The 22,504-nt window shown below is 43.3% G+C and overlaps 2 protein-coding genes across 3 annotated transcripts; one reads left to right on the top strand and one right to left on the bottom strand.

The window, feature by feature from the left end:
- Positions 1 to 844: 844 nt before the first annotated feature.
- On the top strand, positions 845 to 16,898 carry entpd1 (ectonucleoside triphosphate diphosphohydrolase 1). 2 transcript variants are annotated; one of them, XM_030097869.1, is made up of 10 exons: positions 845 to 1,027; positions 9,541 to 9,668; positions 10,085 to 10,202; positions 11,476 to 11,626; positions 11,992 to 12,151; positions 12,266 to 12,469; positions 12,658 to 12,915; positions 13,847 to 13,960; positions 14,096 to 14,233; positions 16,268 to 16,898. In XM_030097869.1, exons 1-10 carry the CDS (start codon positions 1,012 to 1,014, stop codon positions 16,472 to 16,474), a joined length of 1,494 nt encoding a protein of 497 aa, XP_029953729.1. In that variant the 5' UTR covers positions 845 to 1,011; the 3' UTR covers positions 16,475 to 16,898. The 2 variants fall into 2 exon arrangements, with proteins under 2 accessions (XP_029953729.1, XP_029953730.1); XM_030097870.1 differs by lacking the exon at positions 845 to 1,027 and adding an exon at positions 7,845 to 8,496.
- A 600-nt stretch (positions 16,899 to 17,498) lies between these two features.
- LOC115393075 (potassium channel subfamily K member 1-like) lies at positions 17,499 to 22,121 on the bottom strand. The gene is made up of 3 exons (XM_030097871.1): positions 21,599 to 22,121; positions 19,557 to 19,961; positions 17,499 to 18,528 (listed from the first exon to the last, which is right to left on the bottom strand). The coding sequence occupies exons 1-3, from the start codon at positions 21,948 to 21,950 to the stop codon at positions 18,224 to 18,226; spliced, it is 1,062 nt and encodes a 353-aa protein (XP_029953731.1). The 5' UTR covers positions 21,951 to 22,121; the 3' UTR covers positions 17,499 to 18,223.
- Positions 22,122 to 22,504: the final 383 nt, after the last annotated feature.

Raw genomic sequence — 22,504 nt, 5'->3', positions numbered from 1 at the left:
TCTGCAATCCCGCCAAATGGAGAAGAAGAAGAAGAAGAAGAAAAAAAGAAACCACTTCCCCATACCACTTGTACTAATTATGCAGTCCACTTCAGCATGCGCGCTGATCACACTCGTATATTAGCTGTTTTTTCTGCTGAGGGCTGCAAATTTTATCGCACAAGTAGCAGAGCTGAGTACCGGCGGTTTATTGTTGTGGTTAAAATGTATCCTGGTGTGTGAATTTTAATTGGAGCTCTTGTGACCGTGACTCAAATGCAGCCTTGTTAAACATTTGTCCGAAAGTCACACAAACACAGCACACAGGTACCAGTGTCCAGCTCCTGACCCCGGCGCCGTGATCATCCCATAACTCCGCGTGGAGAACGCTGATTTTGAAGTTTACTGTCCGTCTGAGGTTTATAGTGGAACCACTGAGAATTAAGGAAAGGAAAGAGATTACATCTTTAAAGAGTAGAGTGCCGGGCATGACGGATTTAAGGAGGAGAGTCAGTTCGCCAGCTGCTTTCTCTCCAACAAGCCTCCAGGTTCAGCTCCCATCCAGATCTAACACTGCTTTCATGTTTGACCCACTTATACAAGACAGAGACAATGACAGAGAAGAGGAGGCAGGAGGAAAATGATAAGAAAGACACCAGTGGAATAGAGTGGGAGAGATAAAGGAGATTAAAAAGAGAGGGGGGGGATGCAAAAAGAGTGGAGGGAAAGTGGCAGAGAGAGAGAGAGAGAGAGAGAGAGAGAGAGAGAGAGAGAGAGAGAGAGAGGGAGGGAGAGAGAGGTAAATAAAAAGCAACAGGAGGGGAGTGGGCTGAGCAAAAGGGAGGCTCTGCTTCTCCTAATAAAGCGAGTGTATGTGAAAGGAGGTGCTGAAAAACGCCAGGCAGAGCAGAGAGCTGTGTTACCAGAGAGAGAGAGAGAGAGAGAGAGTTAGAGAAAAGGGGGAAGACAGAGGAGAGAAGGGAGAGGGGCAAAGAATAGGAAGAGCATTGTGTTGCTGCTGAGAAAGAACCCATGTCTGCACAAAGAGGTAGGTGTACTGCTATGACTGGCACACACACACACACACACACACACACACACACACACACAGCAACAGGAAATCCTTTGCACCCAGTGTTCCCATCTGTTCCCATCCCATCATGTACAGTTAATGTTAGGTATCAGGTGAGTGTGTGTTCTCTTCTGAGTGTGTGACATGTTCCACTGCATGTAGCACCTGCAGCATTGTGGGGCAGGTTTGTGACTTTTCCATAGCAAGTGTCCGGTCGACCCAAGTAGATGACGGTGTGTGTGTGTGTTTGTGTGTGTGTGTGTTTGTGTGTGTGTGTGTGTTGTACATGTGAGAGATGGAGCGTCTGTGTGATTGCATGACTGAAAATAAACACGGTGGCCATCGCGGTGAGGAGATTGTGAGAGCTTTACAGTTTATGATCGGGCATTGCATGCGACCGGGGACAACAGTGCAATCTTAACTGATTAGCTAGATTCACCTAATGGGGGTTGGTTAAAGTTTAATTGCCAATATATCTGTCATTGTGACTCAGTATTTAGATTAATGGCCCCACAAGGCAATAAGATAGTTTCAGTTTCAGCAATTTATAACGTGGTTCGCCTCTGCTTGTGGAGCAGACTTCCAGTGACAATCCCACTGCTGGAAATATGACAGTTTAACTGAGAAAAAGCATCACTTTACATTAATTCAACAAGGATTTCTTCAATATCCTCTTGATTCCACTCCCACACAGTTTGACCTTTGAATGCACGCACACACAATAGTTATCAGGAAACTCAACAGTGATTACTGTAGCTTTATATATAGATTCTCCTGTGTGTTAAATTGATTCAATAAATGTTTTGAAGTGCTTACTTATCGTATTTATTCTGGGAAAAGGAAAGATATTATTTATTGGACTGTCGTAATGCTGCAGAAAATATGGCAGTTTTAGCATGATGGGGATATCAATATGTGCAGTATATTATCTTTACATGCGGCGTGCACCCGTTCGCTTCAAACTCAAAATTACAACATTTTGAATATGAAAGATCACTCTAAATTAAAGAAATGTGTGATTAAGTCTGCAGTTTACCTAATATGTGTAGTTTTGCAGTCTGGGATGAAACCACCACACAGGTGAAACGTGGGAAACTCCCCACAGGAGGTGTCGGGTTTGTTTATGTGCATATCAATCATCCATTTTGGCTGATCGACCCATGAAAACCATGCCATCATATCAGTGTTGTGCTGTTGAGGTGTAAAGTTCACTGAAGTAATCTCAAAAATGTACACAGAAGTCAGAATTTGCTAATGTTCGAAGGCGATACCTTATCAGAATGTTGAGATAAGGCAGCTGCTGTGAGGTAAAACTTCGATCCGGGGAACTTTTTCATTAACTTTGAGCGAGAGACAGGTGGATCTGCCACAGCAACAGCAGTTTATTCATCCTCTGCTTGAGATCACAGTAGATGAGCTCAGTTCGGAGCAACCACCAGTCTATCTCGGAGGGTCAGGGTGGATCTCTTTCCTGTTGCAAGCAGAGATGCTTCCTCACTTGATTCATCACATGACGCCTTTCAGAAGTTCCCTTTTCTCCGGATGCAAGCTGAGCCGTTTCACAATAGCCCTGACAGGAGAGTTCGCACAACTGCTAAGTGAGGGATGTTGTCTCTTAAGAGTTCAGACAAATGTGGACACAACAGGCAAGGCCAACGTGATGAAGTGATACTCGAAGCAGAGAAGCTGAATAACAACTCAAGGACGCTGAGGCCCGGTTCTGTGTGATGTGTGAGGGGAGGGTGGGTTTAGTTACAGGGAGGGGGGCAGGTTGCATTGATTTTTCTGAGTGCATGTGCATGTTTCCCACACACAGTCAGGGAATTTGCTTAATGTGCTCAACACAACAGTACGTCAGCGTATCCAATGATCTGTGCCAATTATTCATATTAACTATAATCCATCCGTCTCCTACGCTGCGTTGACAAACTCAGGGCTGCAGGGTAATTTATAATCCCCAACGATCTTCAAATACGTGTTTTCGGACAGTGGAAAGGAAACGCATGCATGCACAGGGAGAACATGCAAACTCAGAACCAAAAAAAAGGCTCCGAGCCGGAATTTTCTTGCCACGATTGTTATATTTCTGACAAGTTGTTGAGTCTGTTTTGGATAAGACTGACTCTACAGGTTTAAAAATGTCAAAGAATATTTTAGTAGTGGTTATTGTCCTACAACACCTCAAAAAACTTTGAATATCTTTTCATTGTCATTTAATGGCTAACTTTACACGACACTATTTCTGATGTCACATACTTTTATCTCTCCCAATCTTTCCATTTTTATCTCAGTCAATCTTATCCTTCCTCCTACATATCTTTATGATTTGTGTATCTAATCTAATCGAGTCTGGTTGACGTGCCTCTCTGTGAGATGTTTCCATGTATAGGTTTTCTGGTTTGTGTTTTGCTCTTGGACGTGAATGTGGTGTGAATCTGCCCGTTGTCATCTCGGATCAGTTACAGCCCTTCCACATCTATTAATTAGATAAAGCCATGTTTTAAAAAGGATGGCTGTGACAGCGTTCTAGTAAATACGACCATAGAAACCAAGGGTGTTGTGGGTATAAAACCCCCTCTAAATAAGACCGGACTTCCTGTCATATCCTAATAAAATTCAGAATTATGAGACACTGCTGTTAACAGCTTTTGGGATGGAAATACTAATATAAATTTTAGCCGAAGCGTGCTGTTGGGAAGCTGATATATATCGCTTGTCATTTTTACAGTTTTGCAATGTAGCTTGTTTTATTTTGGAGTAATTGTAAAAAGAAACACATACACACACACACACACACATACACACACACCGAGACACACAAAACACTGGTCTGAAAGCTTTTAAAAGCCTGACCACCAAAGCAGAACAACAAATGCGAGCCCTGCCTCGCAGGGCTGTTGTTGTCTCGTCTTTCCCTCATTAGAAAACCGCAGAGTCCATCACCACGTGTGTCACCCATTGACTCACCGCTGCATGTGAAGAAACAGCGCTCACAGCACGTGCTGGTGGAAAACAGCGGCCCTCGTCTCCATGTTCACTCTCCTCTGCATTTTTACATCGCAACATTTACGGTTCGCGTCATGGGTGTGGAAACCTCTGTTATGTCATTAAAACCCTACTGCTGATAAGACTGATAGACAAAACTGTAAACTCTATCACTTTTGGACTTTTGTGAGTCTGGGACTCACAGTGTACATCAGGTTTAAGATCAGGAGTACAGGTTATGATCATGTGGAGGAAAGTTTGTGGGAATAACAAAGAAATATGTAATTAGGGTCCTGAAAGTTGCTTTTTTGGTTCAAACCTGCTACAAATGTTACTCTAGATAACTTATTTTATTCCAACTCAGCTTTTTTTTTTATTCTGAGTGAAAGTTTGTTCAAGTTCATACTCAGCTTGGGTACATTTGCAGATGTTATGCTTCTACTGTCTGATCTTTTTTCAGCAACTTCCCTCATGTTCGAGTTAGATGCATCCTGGTCTCATCGTATTGCTACATTTTTGGGTTATGGAATTAAAAATAAACAGATGCACACGTGTGTTTTAAAATGTTGCATCTGCAGATTTACATTCCCGGGAACAAGCGACTTCACAGCTGAGTTTGTCTGCCTTGGCCTATTTGTGTGCTTTGAAGACAGGACAATTTATCGTTGGGCCTCATTTCGTGCACGGCCGTATGCGGATTTCACCGCAGGGATCCAGGCTTAAATTATGTTCAGGTGAGATGAATGCCTCATTCCCGGCTGGAAAAAGTCCCTTAATGAGAGCAGCATGGCCTAACGTGACGTCAAAAGTAATGTGTTACTGTAATAAACTAATTTTGGCAGTAACTCAGCGATTACTATGATGAAACTCGGAGCACAGTTATAATTACAGGAGTTTTAGTGAGAGCATTTGTTGTTTCTCTTGTAGACATGAAGAGATGCTGTCTGTGATTATCTCATGTCTGTATTCCTGAACTAAATCAGACTCACTGAAAGATGTGTCATGCCTGACAGTACCTGCATTAGCAGCTTTATTTATTGTCACTGCAATATCAGTGTTTTCAATACAAATATTGCAAAAGTCTGGCCATTCCTCCATGCTCTGCATGTTAGCTAATTTATCCAGTCAGATGGAACCCGACTGCACTAAATCCTGCTGATAACACATCTATTCCACTAATTATTTCAACATTACGTCATAACTGCTGGCAGCAGGTCAGAGAGCAGAAGATTCAAAGGCACAAATTAAGAAGAAAAAAAAAAACACAAAGTCAACAAACTGCTTGGCCTTCTGAAACGCTTCTGGTTGGAGCTGCAGGTGATCGAAAAGATAGAAAAAGAAGTTCTGATTTAAACTGGGTCCAAGCAGAGAAAGAGAACTGTTATTTGGAATCTCCAGGATAAAAGACACAAATGTCTCGCGCGTGTCTCCTGAAAACCTGCAGATGCAGCAGGAGCAGGATTCCTCCATGATCTCATGCTCTTAACTTGTCGCCCTGTTTTCCGTCTCAACAAGTGTGTTTGTGAGTGTGTGTTTGCGTTTGTTTAGTCAGCTTTCAGCGGCGTCATCAGCGTGTTTTCCCACTGCGCCCTGGAAGACTGAGACCATCACTCCAGTCAGAGAGTTGCTAAACAGTCAGACATCACACAAACTGTAAGGAAGTGCCTTAAGAAGACTGTACCGTGCTTCTCTGTGATCATTTTCATGACATATTTTTATGAGTTATGCAACAGGAAAGAGCTTTGAGTTGCTTTTTTTATTTTTTTTTTTTTATTTGACTGAACTGGAGCCAGCTGCCATTGTGTTACTCATTAATGCAAAGCCTGGTTGTTTTCTTCGTCGGCAGACACACTACAAAGGTTCACACATTTCAGACATGTAGCTATGGCTTTGTGGATCATAGGAAGACGTATTGGGCAAACAGATGTTGCTTCAGTCCTGCTTCGTTGGGGCTTGGTGGATCCCATTATTCCACTGAAGCATGATGCTGGTCCATGTGGCTCCGATTAGAAGACAGCTGGGTTTGTGGTTGGACCTGCAAGAGGCGCCAACATAATTCAAGAGCCATAATCCAAACATCCATCAATCTATAACATTTATCTAACTCTGGGTTGATGAAGTAGATCAAAAATTTCAAGCTTCATCAATAGGAAATTAACTGAAAGTTTGTAAATTATAGCAATTATTACGGTAGTTGGAATTTTTTTTTTTTATATCTTGCATATTAAATTTTGTCTCTCTATACAATGAGACATTACAATAAAAACCTTAGATCTTCTAATCTGCACAGTTACAAAATGCTCTCAGTGAACAGTTTACACAGCGATAGTATGAAAGCTGCTGCCAACAGTATTAAAACAAAGAACATCCTGCAACAGGTTTTCTTGATGTCGTACGGTTTCCTGTGGCTGTTTCATATCTGTAAAAAACTGGCAGTAGCAGCACTTTTTGAGCAGATTTTAATTTCAAGCTTCACTGAAACCCAAATTGAGTTTGTGGTTTCCGATGCGATCAAGAGACATTTATATTTCTGTGGTTTCTCCTGTCTTTAGTTCTTACCAGAGATTAGGCGTGCTATTTAACTGCGCTCAAAGTATTTATGGAAAAGTCAAAGGCTTTTTTCCATTTCCCTTTCTTATGCTTTTAGATCATAAAACAATGGAATAATTTCAGATGAAAGACGAGCTATTCTGGGCTTTCAAAAAGGTATACCTGGATTTGTGATGGGAAACAAAAAAAAAAAGCATTTTGGTTTAACTAACAATGACAGGAAACTGTGGTGGATGAGTGCATGAGTGTATGAGTAACACCTAACACAAAGGATAAAAGTCTGTCTATAACTGAAATAAACCTGAACGCATCCATTTTAGATTATCTGAAACAAATCAGCATGCACTTGAAATTAGGTCTCAAAATCACGAAGAACAACAATCCGAAGTGAGTTCTTTGGCTAGATTTCAGTTCCACAGAAGTGAAGCGTCTCCAGTTTCGAGCACTGCAAGCTGAAAGCTAAATTTGCGGTCTGAGTCAGCAAGTACAACAGTGATACGCCGTCACTTACATTTAGAGGAAGTGAACTCTTCCAAGCAAGAATGTAAAGCCAGGGTGGAAAGATCAATGCTGGAGAGTTTTACACTCTCTAACCTCAGTCCCCATTAAGAAATAATCCATGAACTACTGTCCAGTCATATGAATGTTCAACTGAAGTATGTTAATCTCGAAAGCTCTTTAAAGAGAACTGCACCTACATTGTATCTTATATGTGAGACGAGGAGCCGCCCAGTAAACACCAACATGGAGCTGATCTGACTCACTTTGAGCAAGATACGCACTGCAAAGCCGAGCATGTTCATTCTTGGTGTCAGATATGCTCCGGGTCCGCTGGGAGGAAACCAGCAGACCCGGAGGAAACACATGCAAGCGCAGGGAGAAACGGCAATCTCCACAAAGTAAGAGCTCTGAGCCGCAGATATTATCCCTGTGAGAGAACAGAGCCAACCACTGCACCACTGTGTGGCCCATACTGTGATCTTTAGAGGCAGATTTACGTCAAAAAGGCTTTTAATTAAGGCAAATGCTGCTTCATTCGCTTAGTAAATGTCTTTGTGCTGATATAGCTGATCTGAAATGAAAATCATTGCCAAGGTATTAAAAGATAAAGTTGTGTACATTTTTTTTTTTTAAATGTAATCTTGTGATTCTGCTAAGAAAGGGAAAAACCAACAATGGATTTGTGAATGGATCGGCTATTTGCAGGCAAGTCATGTGTCGAGCCTGCGTACACAAACGCACACAAGTTCTCCAACAACAGACACGCACACACACACACACACACACACACACACACACACACACACACACAGAATAGGAGGGGATTCCGATCCGTCACTGAAATGACATCACAGCCTGCCAGCAATAAAAACAAGGAGTCCCCACTTCCCCTCCTTCCCTCGTCCCACAGAATGAACAGAGAGAGAGAGAGAGAGAGAGAGAGGAGGAAAGAGTAGTGCTCCAGAGAGTGACGCTCATTAGTTTACAGAGAGGGAGAGAGAGTCCCTTCTAAGGGGTCCACATGCACACCGACACACGCACAAACAGGCTTTAGCTGTGTCTCCATAGTGACCGGCTTGCTGCCCCAGCTTGGGGAGGAAATGCCAAACTCGGTGCTTCAGAGCCCCCTCCACTAGAAACACACACAGCTCTATTCTAATCCTCCGTCCGGACACGACGGAAAAAACCTCTCCTCATCTTATCACCTCTCTCTGTCCTGCACATATTTTCCTCTCTCTTCCACTTGCCTGCACTCCCCGCCTCTCCTTCCCTCCCCGCTGTTGTCTTCCCTCTCTCTCTCTCTCTCTCTCTCTCTCTCTCCCTCTCCCTCCCTCTCTCTCTCTCTCTCTGTGTGCTCCCTCTCTTTCCCTCCCCTGTCAGTGGCAAGTTCATTGAAGTAGACGACAGAGGTAAGCGCTCTCCTTTGCTCTGCGTTCAGCACTGGCTTGTCGGTTTAATGCGTTTAACTGTTTTCAGGTTTACCGTCCGTCCAAAGCAAATTGCTACACTTTAGTCAGTTTGTGTATGTGTATGTGTGTGTGTGCGTGGGCGCTTGCGTGCAACAGTCATGTGCTTCTTAGTAGTTTCTCTAAGTTTACTCTCTCTGGCAATAATCAAACAATCATGTGTGTGCAAGCGAGTGGCTCTATGAGAGTGTGTGTGTGTGTACTTTGGACGTCAACGGACTATTGTGTACGTCTGTGTCTTTATGGATGTGATGAAAGTGACCGACTGAGAGAAGTGTGTCACACCCTGAACACACACCTCCTTCTCATGCTTTGAATCTGATGTGCAGTGTGATGTGTGTGTTTGGGGTCCCGGTGGTTCAGTGACTCAGTTCTGTAAAATGGACAGGAAACGAAAACTACAACCTGGTGAAGGTTGCAGATATATTTAGGTTTAAAGCAATTCCTGTAGCAGGATGCTGGAATATTGAATTACCGAGAGCTTTTTTGTTCCATGAAGTCAACAATGCCCGTGTTCCTCTTTCCACTGAAGCCACTTTGTTTCTATAAACAAATTAGCCCTGTCAGAATGATGAAGTTCTTTCAAAATGTTCTCAGTGAGGAAATGTTGCTAATCCTTCATCAGTTTCTAAATCCTTTGATGGGACTTCCCTTTAAGAAAACACCATGGCTGAAATAACAAAGTCTCTCAGTATCCTCGAAAACCCTGGCTCAAGTTCAGAGACTCCCAATAAGAAATGCATCTGTTGTCCTTGGTTACAAAACACAATTAAAAACTCAACACCACAACACGACACACTCACCCCTGCGAGACACACACATGCTCTGACATCACGCACATCTGGACACAAGACCTGCTCATGCACATCTTCTTCCTATTTATCCTCATCTTCCCTTTTCTATTTCGGCATCCCCCGTGGCCTCCCCTTTCCCGCCTGCCTGTCCGTCCCTCCGTCCGTCCGTCTGTGCTTCCGCCCCCGCTCTCAGACATGAAAGAGAAGAACCCCTGGCACACGCCTGTCACCATCATCATCACTGTGATTGGTGTCATAGCGATCGTTGCCCTGGTGACAGTGGCGGTCTTGCAGAACAAGCCTCTCCTCCAAAAGTACAAGGTATGTCAGATGGAAGTACTCGCCGCGTCCCCCCGTCTGCGGGAGCTCGCCGAGCCGCGCTGGGATCAGAGTCCAGTCTGCCAAAGCCAAATATGGTGTCTTGTCAATATGACCTCAATCTGAGCAACTGGTTATAGAAATCCACCACCAAATATGGCTGCTGAATGTAGACAAAGATATTAAATCAAGACCGTTTTTATATATATTCAGAAACCCAGTTTGTGTTGCACAGTTAATATCAATGATATTATCATGGATGCACTAAGTGACCGTCTTCCTGTTTACACTCTAAAACGCAGCGCCGAAAGTCTGAAGGTCATCCAATCATTTCACAAAAAGCTTAAAAAGGACACGTTTGGATGGAAATCATCCCGGGCGAACACACACTGAATCCCTCCCCTCTGTTTTCGCCTCAGTATGGAATCGTGCTGGACGCCGGATCTTCCCACACAGCTCTCTATTTATACGAGTGGCCGGCAGAGAAGGACAACAACACAGGCAGAGTTGAACAAATACATTCCTGCAAAGTCAAAGGTAAAGTCACAACTTCATTTTATTGACTATCACTAAACCTCTTGCCTTTTATGGAGCAGCTGTTGGGCATCGACAGTCAAAATCTATTAGATACTCCTTAACATTTACCACTTCAGATGTGGTGGATTGTTGCAACGGAAGGAACCCATTAGGGTTTTCTTCATTTACGAGGTGCAAATGTTATTTGAAAGCGTTTAGAGTTTCAGCTCAGATTTCCTGGCTCTGCTTGAAGCCGAGATCATTGAATTATAAAGAATCAGAGCTGCAGTTCTGTGGTCTGCTCGGAAGTGGGAGTTTATTAAAAGTGAGTTGTGCTAGTAAGTTGCGGTTACTCAGTATCGTCACTAATATGATGCGTTTATAAATCATTGCAAATTACTCAGAAGAACATCTTCTCCTTCTACTCTTATAAGGCCTGAGGACTTGGATACTCTGTTCTGTGTTGGAGCGGCTTTGGGGAAACCAGAGGCAGGCACTGTACTGTTTACAGAATCCTCTCCATTAAGGAGTCAGGGATGCATTTCAAACATTTGATATGAGACAGAGTTTATCCTTCACATAGCTGCCGACCAGCAGGTGGGACAGCACCTTTTTACTGCGGGTATGAAATTACAGGCTCATAAGAAATCTTTGTTTCTGAATCCATCCATGGTACTTAGTACAATGTGTTATGTAGGAAATAAAAAAAGGTCATTTTCTGTGTATCTACGTCTGATTTGGTCCTGTGAAGTGAACATTCTGAAACATAAAAAGCTGAACAAGATGTCCTGAGCCAAGAGAAGCATCAGATATCAGTCTACACACAATGACAGTTTCTGATTTCACTTATTGGGAACATTTTCTATATTTTCTCGTTCCTCTTAAATCATACAATACTAATCACAAATGATACTGCTATTTTGAAATACCAGTCTTAAAATAGTCTTTCAACCCAAAAAAACCCCTGAACAATCTGTTGTTTTCCCACAAAATACTTAAACTGCTGAACGTACTGAAGTGACTCAGAGCTGACATGAGTTTTGTGAAACACATATAATGAGGAACACCCCCAGCTGCAATTTCAGGATTAGAAACTTGCTCAAGGGATTCGTCAGTCATGTGTACAGTGAAGCAGACAGCTCCTCTGTCTCCTGAAAGGCTTTCTTGATTTTTTTTTTTCTAGGTGACCTTCAGTCTCTAAAGCTCTTTAGAAACATGCCTCGAATTCTGTGTCATGATTTCTAAAATTAGACCGAGCTTCACCCTTCTCCTGACATCTCGGTTGGTCTCGCAGGTAAAGGCATTTCCAGCTACGCGTCTGAACCGTGGAAGGCGGGAGAGTCTCTGACGCTGTGCATGCAGGAGGCCGAGCGGTGGGTCCCCAGCAAACGGCACCGGGAGACTCCGCTCTATCTGGGAGCGACCGCGGGAATGAGACTGCTGAAGTACGGCACATTTCTATAATACCATTAAAAAAAAAAAAAAAAAAAAAAAAAAGAAAGAAAGAAATCGATAAAGCTAATAAGCTATAAATTCCCATTTCTCTGCTGGCGATTATTTGATTTTAGCCCAAGTTAAAGCCTTGAAATTCTGTTTGCACGCTCAGCTAATGCACGGTTCTCTGTAGCCTTTCCCCATTCACAAACGCTTTGATTTATTTCCACATGAACCTTCCTGCCAGGGAACTGAATACTTTACTGTCACATCCATTATATACAATAGAGTCTATTTATTATTTATGTGCCGCTGTATCGATCTGAATTATGGATGTGAGTCGCTGTAATAAATTTGTCCTTTGGTATAAACGCAGCATGGAGAACAGCTCGGCGTCAGACAAGGTGTTCCAGGCGGTGGAGGGAGCCCTGCAGAGGTTCCCCTTCTCGTACGAAGGCGCGAGGATCCTCAGCGGACAGGAGGAGGGAGCCTTCGGCTGGGTCACAGTCAACTACCTGGACGATCGCCTCAAACAGGTTTAGATCTACCGACAGGCCCGCGCACGCTCGCCTGCTTTTAGACGTATTTTGTGTGCACGGGGGCCGTCCCGCTGGGCGCTGACGTCAATGCCTTTTTTGTTTCTGCTGCAGGGCTTGGAAACCACAGGCGCTCTTGACCTTGGCGGGGCTTCAACCCAGATTAGCTTTGTGTCGGATAGTTATGACGGATCAGAGTCTCCCAGCAACTCAGTCACTTTCCGGCTCTATGGAAACGATTACAACCTTTACACTCACAGCTTCCTGTGTTACGGGAAGGACCAGGTCCTGCGGATGGTGCTGGCACAACAGACTCAGGTAAACTTCTGCATCAAGTTTTCACGCCTCCTTTAATGGACTGTTTAAATCCAATCAAATCCCAGATAATTAGAGACACAATCATCTGTGAGAGACGTTATGTGCTGAGACATGCAGTAACACCAAAGATTCAATTATCCTCCTCACTCTGTCTGTGTCACGCCTCTTTATCTCACTCTCTCTCCTAGTCAGGTCCAACATCAATATTAGATCCCTGTTTCCATCCAGGCTACAATGTGACAAAGTTCTACTCTGAACTCTACGACAGCCCCTGTGTGTCAGACAGGAAGCCCCCGGGAGCCCCTGAAGCCTTTGCCCACAGGGGGGACGGCAACTTCCAACAATGCCAGGAAGTGGTCAGAACTGTCTTCAACTTCTCTTCCTGCAGATACCGCCAGTGCTCCTTCAACGGGGTCTTCCAGCCACACTTGCAGGGGTCATTCGGGGTAATGTTGGCACTTTGTGGATTCGTGTGCTTTATGACGGTGTGTTTTGAACCAGTCTGGATATAAACCACATGCAGACAAATCTTTACACTCTACTGTCATTAAAACGGTGTGAGCCGAAGGGGACAAATCAGGAATAGCTGTTACTTTTTTCCCAAATCTTAAGGACTCCATAAAACCTTGATTTACGGACACTTTATTAGGCCAGTTTTGTCTCATAGACCATGTTCAAATCTGAAACATGAATTATGCATCTTATAGCAATCAACTTTCAAATTTGACAGCTATTTCTAGTACACCAAATCAAAATCTGATCACTTTCAGAAGTATCCCCTTTGTTCAGAGTGACTAAATTCCTTTCCAGTCTGCACATAAACAGCTTGAAATTAATAAGACCACTCATCACTTAGATGTAATACAGTCGCTGTTTTGTTTGTGCTGTCTCTGGCTATTAGTCTTTTCTCTTTAAACACTGCAGTGCATGATGGTAGGCATGACTTCTCTAAATGTGCGAGGCTATTTATTTTTGTATTTCTTAAGAAATCCTAATCAAAAGAAATAAGTGGGTGGATAAAATCCTTAGTGTGGTTTTGGTTACTGACTTTGTTTCAAGTGAAATGGATTTAAACATGAATTTATGTATTAAGACCTACCAGAATTCACTGAATGATCAAGAAAATGGTTTCTGGACTGTTAATTAACACCTACGATCTGGTTTTGTCCTGTGACGACATTCACCCATAAATATTTTGGCCTCACATCTACTTGCAAAGTGAGCAGTAATGCAGTGTGAGTCAGCGGGGCCAGTCCGATCTGTCACGCGATAACAGCTCCGTCTCTTTAAACTGGTTACTTCATTCTCTTGATATGAGATCAGGTTCCGTTTTCCTTTCTCCTTCATCCTCTCCTCTCCTCGCTCTTTTTCTTACAGGCATTTTCTGCATATTATTTTGTGATGAATTTCCTGAATCTGACCGATACGTCCATCCCTCTGCAAGCAGTGAAGGAAAAGCTGCTACAATACTGTGCTACCTCATGGGATCAGGTCAGAGCGTATTTATCTCAGGAAAATAACTGTTCTGCCATATTCATCCTTTTTTTTTCCCCCTCACGTCTTATCTGTGTCCTCCAGCCTGCCTATATTGTACGCTGATGATATCACGGCATTTGAATTGAACAGATAGTGCAGCAACATCCCGGCGTAAAAGAGAAATATCTGGCTGAGTACTGCTTTTCTGGCACGTACATCCTCACCCTGCTGACAGAAGGATACAACTTTACCTCGGAGAACTACTCCAACATAAAATTCATCAAGAAGGTCAGTGGATCCTGATGCGGTTCCTGTTCCACACACACACACACACACCAGAGCTCCAACCCCGTCTGATTGAGGTCACATCCCATTGACATTAAACTTTGATGTGCTTTGTCTGTGTCCATACGAAGAGAAAACACTTAAGGAGAGTGGAGGAGATTGAAACACCTCCAGCCAACACAAACAGTTAATCAGTTCCTGCTTGATAATCAGCCGCTGGAAGCAGCAGATCCCTCAAAAGAGCAAACCTGCCCGTCGAATAATACAGAGCATTAAGGAAATGTTACTTCTTAAAGTCCTCCAGTGAGGGAAGTCGGTAATTACTGATTAAGACTACATGTTGCATTGCTAGATGTTCTTAGTGCGATCATTAGACATTTAAAGTTAATGGACTCTATGCACAACTCAACCACTTCCTGAACTTCAGGAGGCTCCTTGTTTCCTGTCTTTCGTGATAGGATGAGCTGATTAATACAGGTGTGTCTGAAGTTGTTACAGAGGTCAGACACACCTGCATTAATCAGCTCGTCCTGTCATGAAAGACAGGAAACAAGGAGCGTCCTGAAGTTCAGGAAGTGGTGAACTTGTGCATAGAGTCCATTAATTCCTGCTGTTGAGCAGCACAGACCAGATGAATTCCCTGTTTGTTATATTTAAACTAGAAGATTTTGTGGTTTTAGACTCAAAAGTGATATGAACTGATATGAACAATATACACATCACAAAAAACCTTCTGTTTTCATGCATTCGTGCTCTGAAAATTGAAATTGAGAATATTATAAAAATGAAAGAAAAGCACAATTATTTAAGATAAATTAAAAATGCAACTGAGTAATTAAAGATTTAATTCGATTTGCATATCTGGTGGCCAAAGAGCAAAAGTCAGAGGCACAAATATCAATCAAAAATGACCTGAAACAAGGAAATCGGAAAACTGTGTTAAGTCTGAAAGCTGCTGAAAGGAACTGCGGGTTTCAAAAGTGTTTGTATTTATTTCAAATCCTACTGTTATTGCAATACTCACCACATTGTTGCAGTATTCACCTGATATGGTGCAACCTCAGTTCACAACGCCGTGCTCTTCACTTCTGAGAAACTCTACTGTCAAGTGAAGAATTTGAATTTACACTTTTACTCCTACCAAAGTCTCCAAAGTAACTATATTTCTACTTGGGTGAATAATGTAATTATGAATCTACTCAGGTGATAACTTGAGAAAGTATAATAGAAAATCATCACTCAATAAATGTTTTTACAATCAACTGAACAAAGAGTTCATTTGAAAGCTCTGCGGCATTTTCCCAACATTGTTCTGAGGCCATAAAGCGCTCTGCGGTCTGATTGGGGTCGCATCCTTTTCACAACAGAACTCGGCGGGTTTGTTTTTTTCTTTGTCTGAGAGTTTTAGACCCACAATGTCAGGACATTTAAAAAGAACAGTTGTTTTGAATTATCTTCAGCGTGCTGTAATTAGAATTATATTGTGATAATCTGGCCAGCCAATTCTTTCAAACAGGAAAGGCCAGAATTAAAAAACGCACAATGATTTCACAAACCCTGTGAAGACTTCAGTTTTAAGCTGACTTGTTTTATTCCCCATGTTCTGATGTTATATCAAATTTAGGGAGAATTATAGCTCAAACACGGCCAACACTTGGACAAATCTATCCCAATCTCTCATCATGTATCTCATGAGACAGTGAGAAAAATGAAGGGATGAATTAATAACCAGTTGTCAAATATTTGATCCGATCATGATAAGATGTGTTGCTCTGGTGTGGTCCTGATTATGTAAATTTATTGACTTTATACGACCACTGGAGGATGGTTTTTCCCACATTCCCAGTACAATATGATGCTGTGGTCGACTCATGTCACAGAGGATTTGAATATGTACAGATTATTTTCTCTCGAATTAGATCTTGTAATTTATAAGACGCCTCGAGAACACATCAGGATTTTTTTTTTTTTTTAAATTCTATCACAATAAATGAAAACCAAATTGGAAGCTTAATGCAGTTCGGCTCTTGTTTCCAGATCAAAGGCAGCGACGCCGGCTGGACGCTGGGCTACATGCTGAACCTCACTAACATGATCCCTGCCGAAGCTCCCGACTCCCCGCTTCTGCCCCACGCCGGGTACGTCTCCGTGGTCACCATCATGGCAGTGGTGCTCTTCGTCCTCCTCATCCTCAGCCTGCGGCCTCTCTGGCCTCGCTGCTCCAAGCAGCCGCAGATCGTATAAACACACACTGTCATCTGTATGTTGTGTGAGTGGTGACTCAGAGGAGGAATGTCAGCCATGGCCTGTGTGTCTGAATGTGTGTGTGTGTGTGAGTGTGTGTGAGTGTGTATGTTGACATGGGATATTGTACCTGCTTTTGGAGGTTTTTTGGTCAGCACATGTTGCATAAAACACTCCTCGAGGATTTTTTTTTTCAAAAAGACAGATGTTTGACCACACCGGGAGGCAGCTCTGCATCCCTGGTTGAAGGAAATTTACTGCAATTCATTTTGTGTGTGTGTATGTGTCTGCGTGCGTGGCTGTGTGTGTGCGTGGGGGGCTTTAAGGTGTAAATTCGGAAGCACGTCTGAATGTGTGTGTGAACCCCCATCAGTCTGCATGTATGTGTCTTGAATTATAATGTGAATATATATCTGTATAAATAAAATAACACAAGTTTATATAAAATATTCAACTTGTTTGTCAATTGTACACATGTAAAACATAAATAATTATTTAATGTTTAATGTTGTATCTTTTTTTTTTAATTTACATCTTATCCACAAAGCTGCGTGGATTTCATTAAATACTCTGTTTCAAAGTGCTGCTCTTTTCATTAAAACCCACAAAACCACAATTACAATGAAAACAAGAGCGAGATACGAGGAGAAGGTGGTTACTTTGATCGACTTTAAAAGGCACAGTCAAGAAAATATTCCCAATACATTTTACAGCGGCTATTTGCTGAGATGACAAAATTTATGGGAAGCAAATAAACTTCTTCTTATTGCATGTTTTCTTCTCCAACCCTCCACCTAAACACAACATGTTGATATGTCTGGAGAAACACAGCACTTCACTGCGTGAGGAATAAATTAACCATAAAATCATAACGTGAGTGTAACTGTAGCATGGAAGTGCTGCCCCCTCGTGTTGAAAACAAGCACTGCACTATTGCTGCAGGAAAAAACAGCGAGGAGCACACACACACATGCACAGGTGATTTAGAGTCATCAATTAAGCTCAGATGTGTGTTTTTAGACTATGGTGTGTGTGTGTGTGTGTGTGTGTGTGTGTGTGTGTGTGTGTGTGTGTGTGTGTGTGTGTGTGTGTGTGTGTGTGTGTGTGTGTGTGTGGCAGACACCTTGCACAGAAAGTCCTGCGTGCTCCTCCTGAACCCAGGCACCGCTGTTCTTCTCAAGACGTCAATCGCCACCTGAATGAAGCGCGGAGGATGTTTGTTTTCTTTCCCTGACTTCCTTCTCGGAGTCCTTGACCCTAATCTACACTATAAACAAAACGCTGGTTTGGCTGATTCTGCTGGCATTTCACTATTTCCAAGAAGGCACATTTTTTTATGCAAATACCTTTGATTATACAGTGTGTGAAGAGTCGGCGTGAAATCCTCTCAGGCAAACAGAGGCGCCTTGGAATTATGGCAGCAAGACTTTGGCAGGATGTGGAAACTTGTGGGTTTTCCCTGGTTTAGGGGGGCCCATCCCTTCCTCTGTCACAGATTTATATCTGCCCGGGAACTGGAGGAAAAACAACGCCGTGCTGATAAAGGAGGCCGTATCGGTGATATGTGGGTAGCGCCTGCTTTTACGCCACAGATGTGTGTTGATGTTGGCGGTCGTGGACAGCAAACACCCATTAAACAATTATTCACGTTGGTGTGACCCAAACAGAGGTCAGATGAGAGTCCAGATCAGCAGCAAGGGTTCACAGACCAGAGTCCTAATGAGTACAGGGACTTCCCCGCGCGGCCTGTCATCTGGCTTGCTGGTTGATGGTGGATCCTGATGCTGGGGTGTAAGGCGGCGGGCCGCCGTCCTGCCGCATCGACGCGGCCTGCTCCAGCACCGAGGAGAAGGCCGGCGGCTGGGGCGTCCCGGGACGCGCCGGCTCGTGCAGCTCGTCGCTGGCGTGGTCCCGCTCGATGATGTTGGTGGTCTCTGAGTCCAGCTCCCGGACTTTTTCCAGGTAGAAGCGCTGCCTGAAGCGTCTCATCTGGGGCAGTTCGTAACACGTCTCCATCACCACCAGGACGCACACCAGGCCCACTAACAGGTAGACTGGAAGAACAAGCACACAGAGGAACGCACGATGGAACAAAGAGCCTGCAGTATGACGAAGAATAAATAAAGGCTTGGTGTATGAATAAGGACTTAGCAGCTAATGATCGCTGCTATATTAAGCTTTGTCAATCAAATAAGCCTGAATAGCAAATCGTAAAAAAAAACAAAAAAAAAACATCCTGAACCTGTATTTAACACATTCCACTGTTTTGGAAATGCTTCTGTGAATTATTTTCATGCCAGGTAAAACTGTCAAATCTTCACAGTTGTTTTACCTCAAAGTGTGAAGTGAGAAAAGGAAAATAAAGCGAGAGAGAACAGAGATTCATCAGGTGAATCTGCTCTTCCTCTTGACTTAATGAGATTTATAGCATGTTTCAACTGAGTGTTTTTTCTGTCTGGACCATAACAAAAAACAGCTGGTTTTTTCATTCTTGGTCCACAAGACCTGAAACTCATTTCTAAGTGGGACACTGTGTTAGCAGGTGAACACAGTCAAGCATTTAACTGCCCCAGAGCCGGATGTTCCTCTCAGGAGTTCATTACGATGTTTGAAATGATTCATCCACAAGGCCAAAAACATGACAACAGCGTCCTGCGTAACTGATCGGTGTGTGTTCAGGCACATTCCAATATGCGGTTTCCAGATGAGGAACACGTCGCTTTATGGCCAAATAGCTGTAAAGCTAACGACATTCCCATCTGCCTCAGCAGACATGGCTGTGTGTAGCGGGTCCCAAATGGGAATAATGGTGCCCTCTGCAATACTTTGGGGAGCTTTAAAGATATATAACAAGGTTTAAAACAACAACACTGCAATATATTGGAATTTTAGAAATTGCCAGGTTGTTACAACAAAGTTAGAACATGTGAACCACACCAGCAACCATTATACACAGACAAGCTGAGCCTAATTCAACATGCAGTCAGTGTCTGTTAGCCTCATTAAACTATTTTTAAACAAGTGTAGAACCACGATCTTCGCTTTTTGGAAATGTATGCAACATGTTTAGCAGCCTGCTCACCTGTAATGGCCAGCCGGTACAGCTGTGGGTGCGGGTTGTCTTCTTTACTGTGAGTCTCTCCAGGGACGTAATCCCCCAGGCCAATGGTCGTCAGAGAGATGAAACAGAAATACAGGGACTCCAGAAAGTTCCAGTCTCTCTCCATGGTGATGAAGATCCAAGCGGGGATAATGAGTAAGAGCAGGACCATGATGAGGGCCAGGCAGGTGGCGTGGATAAGAGCCAGCTTTGCTTTGGACATGGCCCATCGCCTGTGGAAGTACGACACCGGGCGCCGGCTCACAACGACCATGATCCTTTGAACGACAACGGAGAGGAAGAAGAGGGTGGCGGGGACGCCGAGGAGAGTGTAGAAGATGCAGAAGGCCTTCCCTTCGTCGGAGAGTGGGACAGTGTGGCCATAGCCTGAAAGCAACAGGCAGCACAGGTCAAATCCAGGGGTGTGTTTACATTCTTCAGAAGCCAGATGTTCAGTTTTACACGTTCAACCACAATTACAGAGGCTTTAGCCTCAAGCAGACATTACCAACCAGACATAGACTTCTCCCCCCCAAACAAATATCTGCTGTCCCAAATTCATGAGGGTGTTTCAGTGAGATTAGCAGACATAACACAATGCTGAGACCCTGAAGTGAGCAGTCAGTCGCACTGAGATGTTGCAGTAAAAAGGAGCTACTTTTTCAACAAATCTATTCTGTGAGGTGGAGTGTGTGAAAGAGGCGTCTGCTAAAGGCTGCTGGAAGCTTGTACCCTGAAAAGCAGCAGGCTTTTGCCCGCATTAGTTTGGGGAGTTAAAAAAAAAAAAAAACTCAAATTCAGACTGAAATTTTTCAAGACATCTCAGGCTGAAGAAAAAAAAATGCATGCCTGTACTTCTCTGCTGCACTAAAGGTAATGGAAAAATTGTGAGTTTACTTTACTCATATGTTATCACTTTACTGGTTAGGTGAGATAATGTGAGGCTGGATGTGCTCCTTTCCTTTGCTATAAATCTACATCCTGAAGGTTCTCCAAAGCATCAGGGTTGTTGTCTTCCAACTGAAGCGGGAAAAAAAGACACCGAATCACTTGGAGTTGTTTTATAAATGTCACACTTAAGCAACATTTGCATTTTGTGAGGGTATAGAACAAAACACAACAATAACTTTTCTTGAGTTTAAATGTCACAAGAGAAAAACTAAGACTGCTCTCTCTCTGTAATATTTTATGTTATTTCATAATAATGTATTGTATTTAGATGTTTTTTCAATATTACTGTGATTTTACAGCACAAAACCTGCTTTCATGTATTGTTTTTTATAGTACTCTATTTAATTTCACTTTAATCTGTCAGTCCATGCTACTTTTTTATTTCATTTTTTTCTGTTCCTGTTCTGAACTTCTTTGCTCTGTTGATTCATGCCTTTGTGAATTTCTAGTCCTTTGACATTCTACTGGCTTTTGATCTTTTTTTGTGTGTTATAGGGGCATTTTCTTGTCAAAGTTCTTTGTAAACTTTGGTTAAAACATGCTGTTTGAATTAACACATTATGATCTGGGAGCATTTTTAGAACAGCTTGGAAACAGTTTATGGATTTAAGGCTTGACATGAGGAATATCTTATTAAGTACAGACATCATCATCTGTTTATTAGGTTGCTATGTGATGATAATATGCGTTACTCAATACAATTTGCCTTTGAAATATCACTAATGGATGAGCATGACACTATGCTGACTTACTGGGTGAGCAGGAAACACTCACCAGCAGGATCTGGTGACACTGTAGCTCTTTGAAAGGCATTTTTGTCCTTTTGTATTTAATTAAAACAATCCTTAACGAGCTTCTTTATAAATTAGGATACACGAAAATGGGCGATGCTCGTTATATTTTCCACATATTTGTGGGGAATCTTCAAACCATTAAGCAAATAGAAAGAGAAAACACCCCGGGTAAGTCATGTAAGGTAAATTTACACAGGTAAGTGGTTACACAGCCTCATGATGACAGAGCAAACACGCTCTTCCCACCGTTGCTCTTGTGTACATGTTCTGCGGCCTCACCTGTGGTGGTCAGCACGGTGCTGGTGAAGAACAGGGAGGACACGAAGTCCCAGTTGCGGTGCGTGTCGTTATTCAACACGGACACTCCATAATTGCTGGCGTCCAGCGCGCGCGCCAGCAGCTCCTCCAGGCGCGCGTCGGACACGCAGGTGTTCTCGCTCAGGAAGTCCTCGCGGGCCGCCCGCAGCTCCTGGCGGAGCTCGCGCTCGTAGGGCAGCTCGATGGCGGTGAAGATCCCCGCGCCGATAACGAGGTACAGGATGTAGGCGACCACCAGCAGCCCGAAATTCAGCCCCGACTGGTGCCGCTCCGCGAACCGGGCGCAGCAGCCCCCGGTGCAGCTGCGCGCCATTCCCCCCAGAAAACTTTCCTCCGGTGTTTAAAAACACTTTCCCTCAAGTCGGAGGAGAGCTCGGTTTCTTGTCGTCCCTCTTGACCCGCTGGATGAACTCTCCTTCCTCATTCTTCTTTTGTTCGCGGCGCTGACGTCGTTCGTCCGCCTCTGAACAGGTGGAGTACCTGAACGCGTCTTAGTGCGCGAGACTGCGCTTTTTCGGACTAACCTGCTCAACAGGTTTCTCCTTTTCCTCTCATTCAGAGAGTCAGCTGTTAGTTTTTCCCAAAAGATTGCTGGAATGAAAAAAAAAAAAATCACTTTCTATCAATATGAAACCCTCTCCTGAATTATTTATATTATTATCATCAATACATCACTGTTAATTTATTTTTAATTGTTGATCTTTCACACTGGGAGCTGAAGCCCGTCCCAGCTGACTCTGAGTAAAGAGAAGGAACATCCTGGAAAGGTCACCAGTCCATTAAGGTCAAACACAGACAGTCACACACTTTCATCCACATCCACCAAGTTAGAGTCAACACTTCAAATCAAACGGATATTTATAGTCT

Source organism: Salarias fasciatus, chromosome 8 (genome assembly GCF_902148845.1).
Source record: "Salarias fasciatus chromosome 8, fSalaFa1.1, whole genome shotgun sequence".
Lineage (NCBI taxonomy): Eukaryota > Metazoa > Chordata > Actinopteri > Blenniiformes > Blenniidae > Salarias > Salarias fasciatus.
This window is presented reverse-complemented; position numbering and strand designations above follow the sequence as displayed.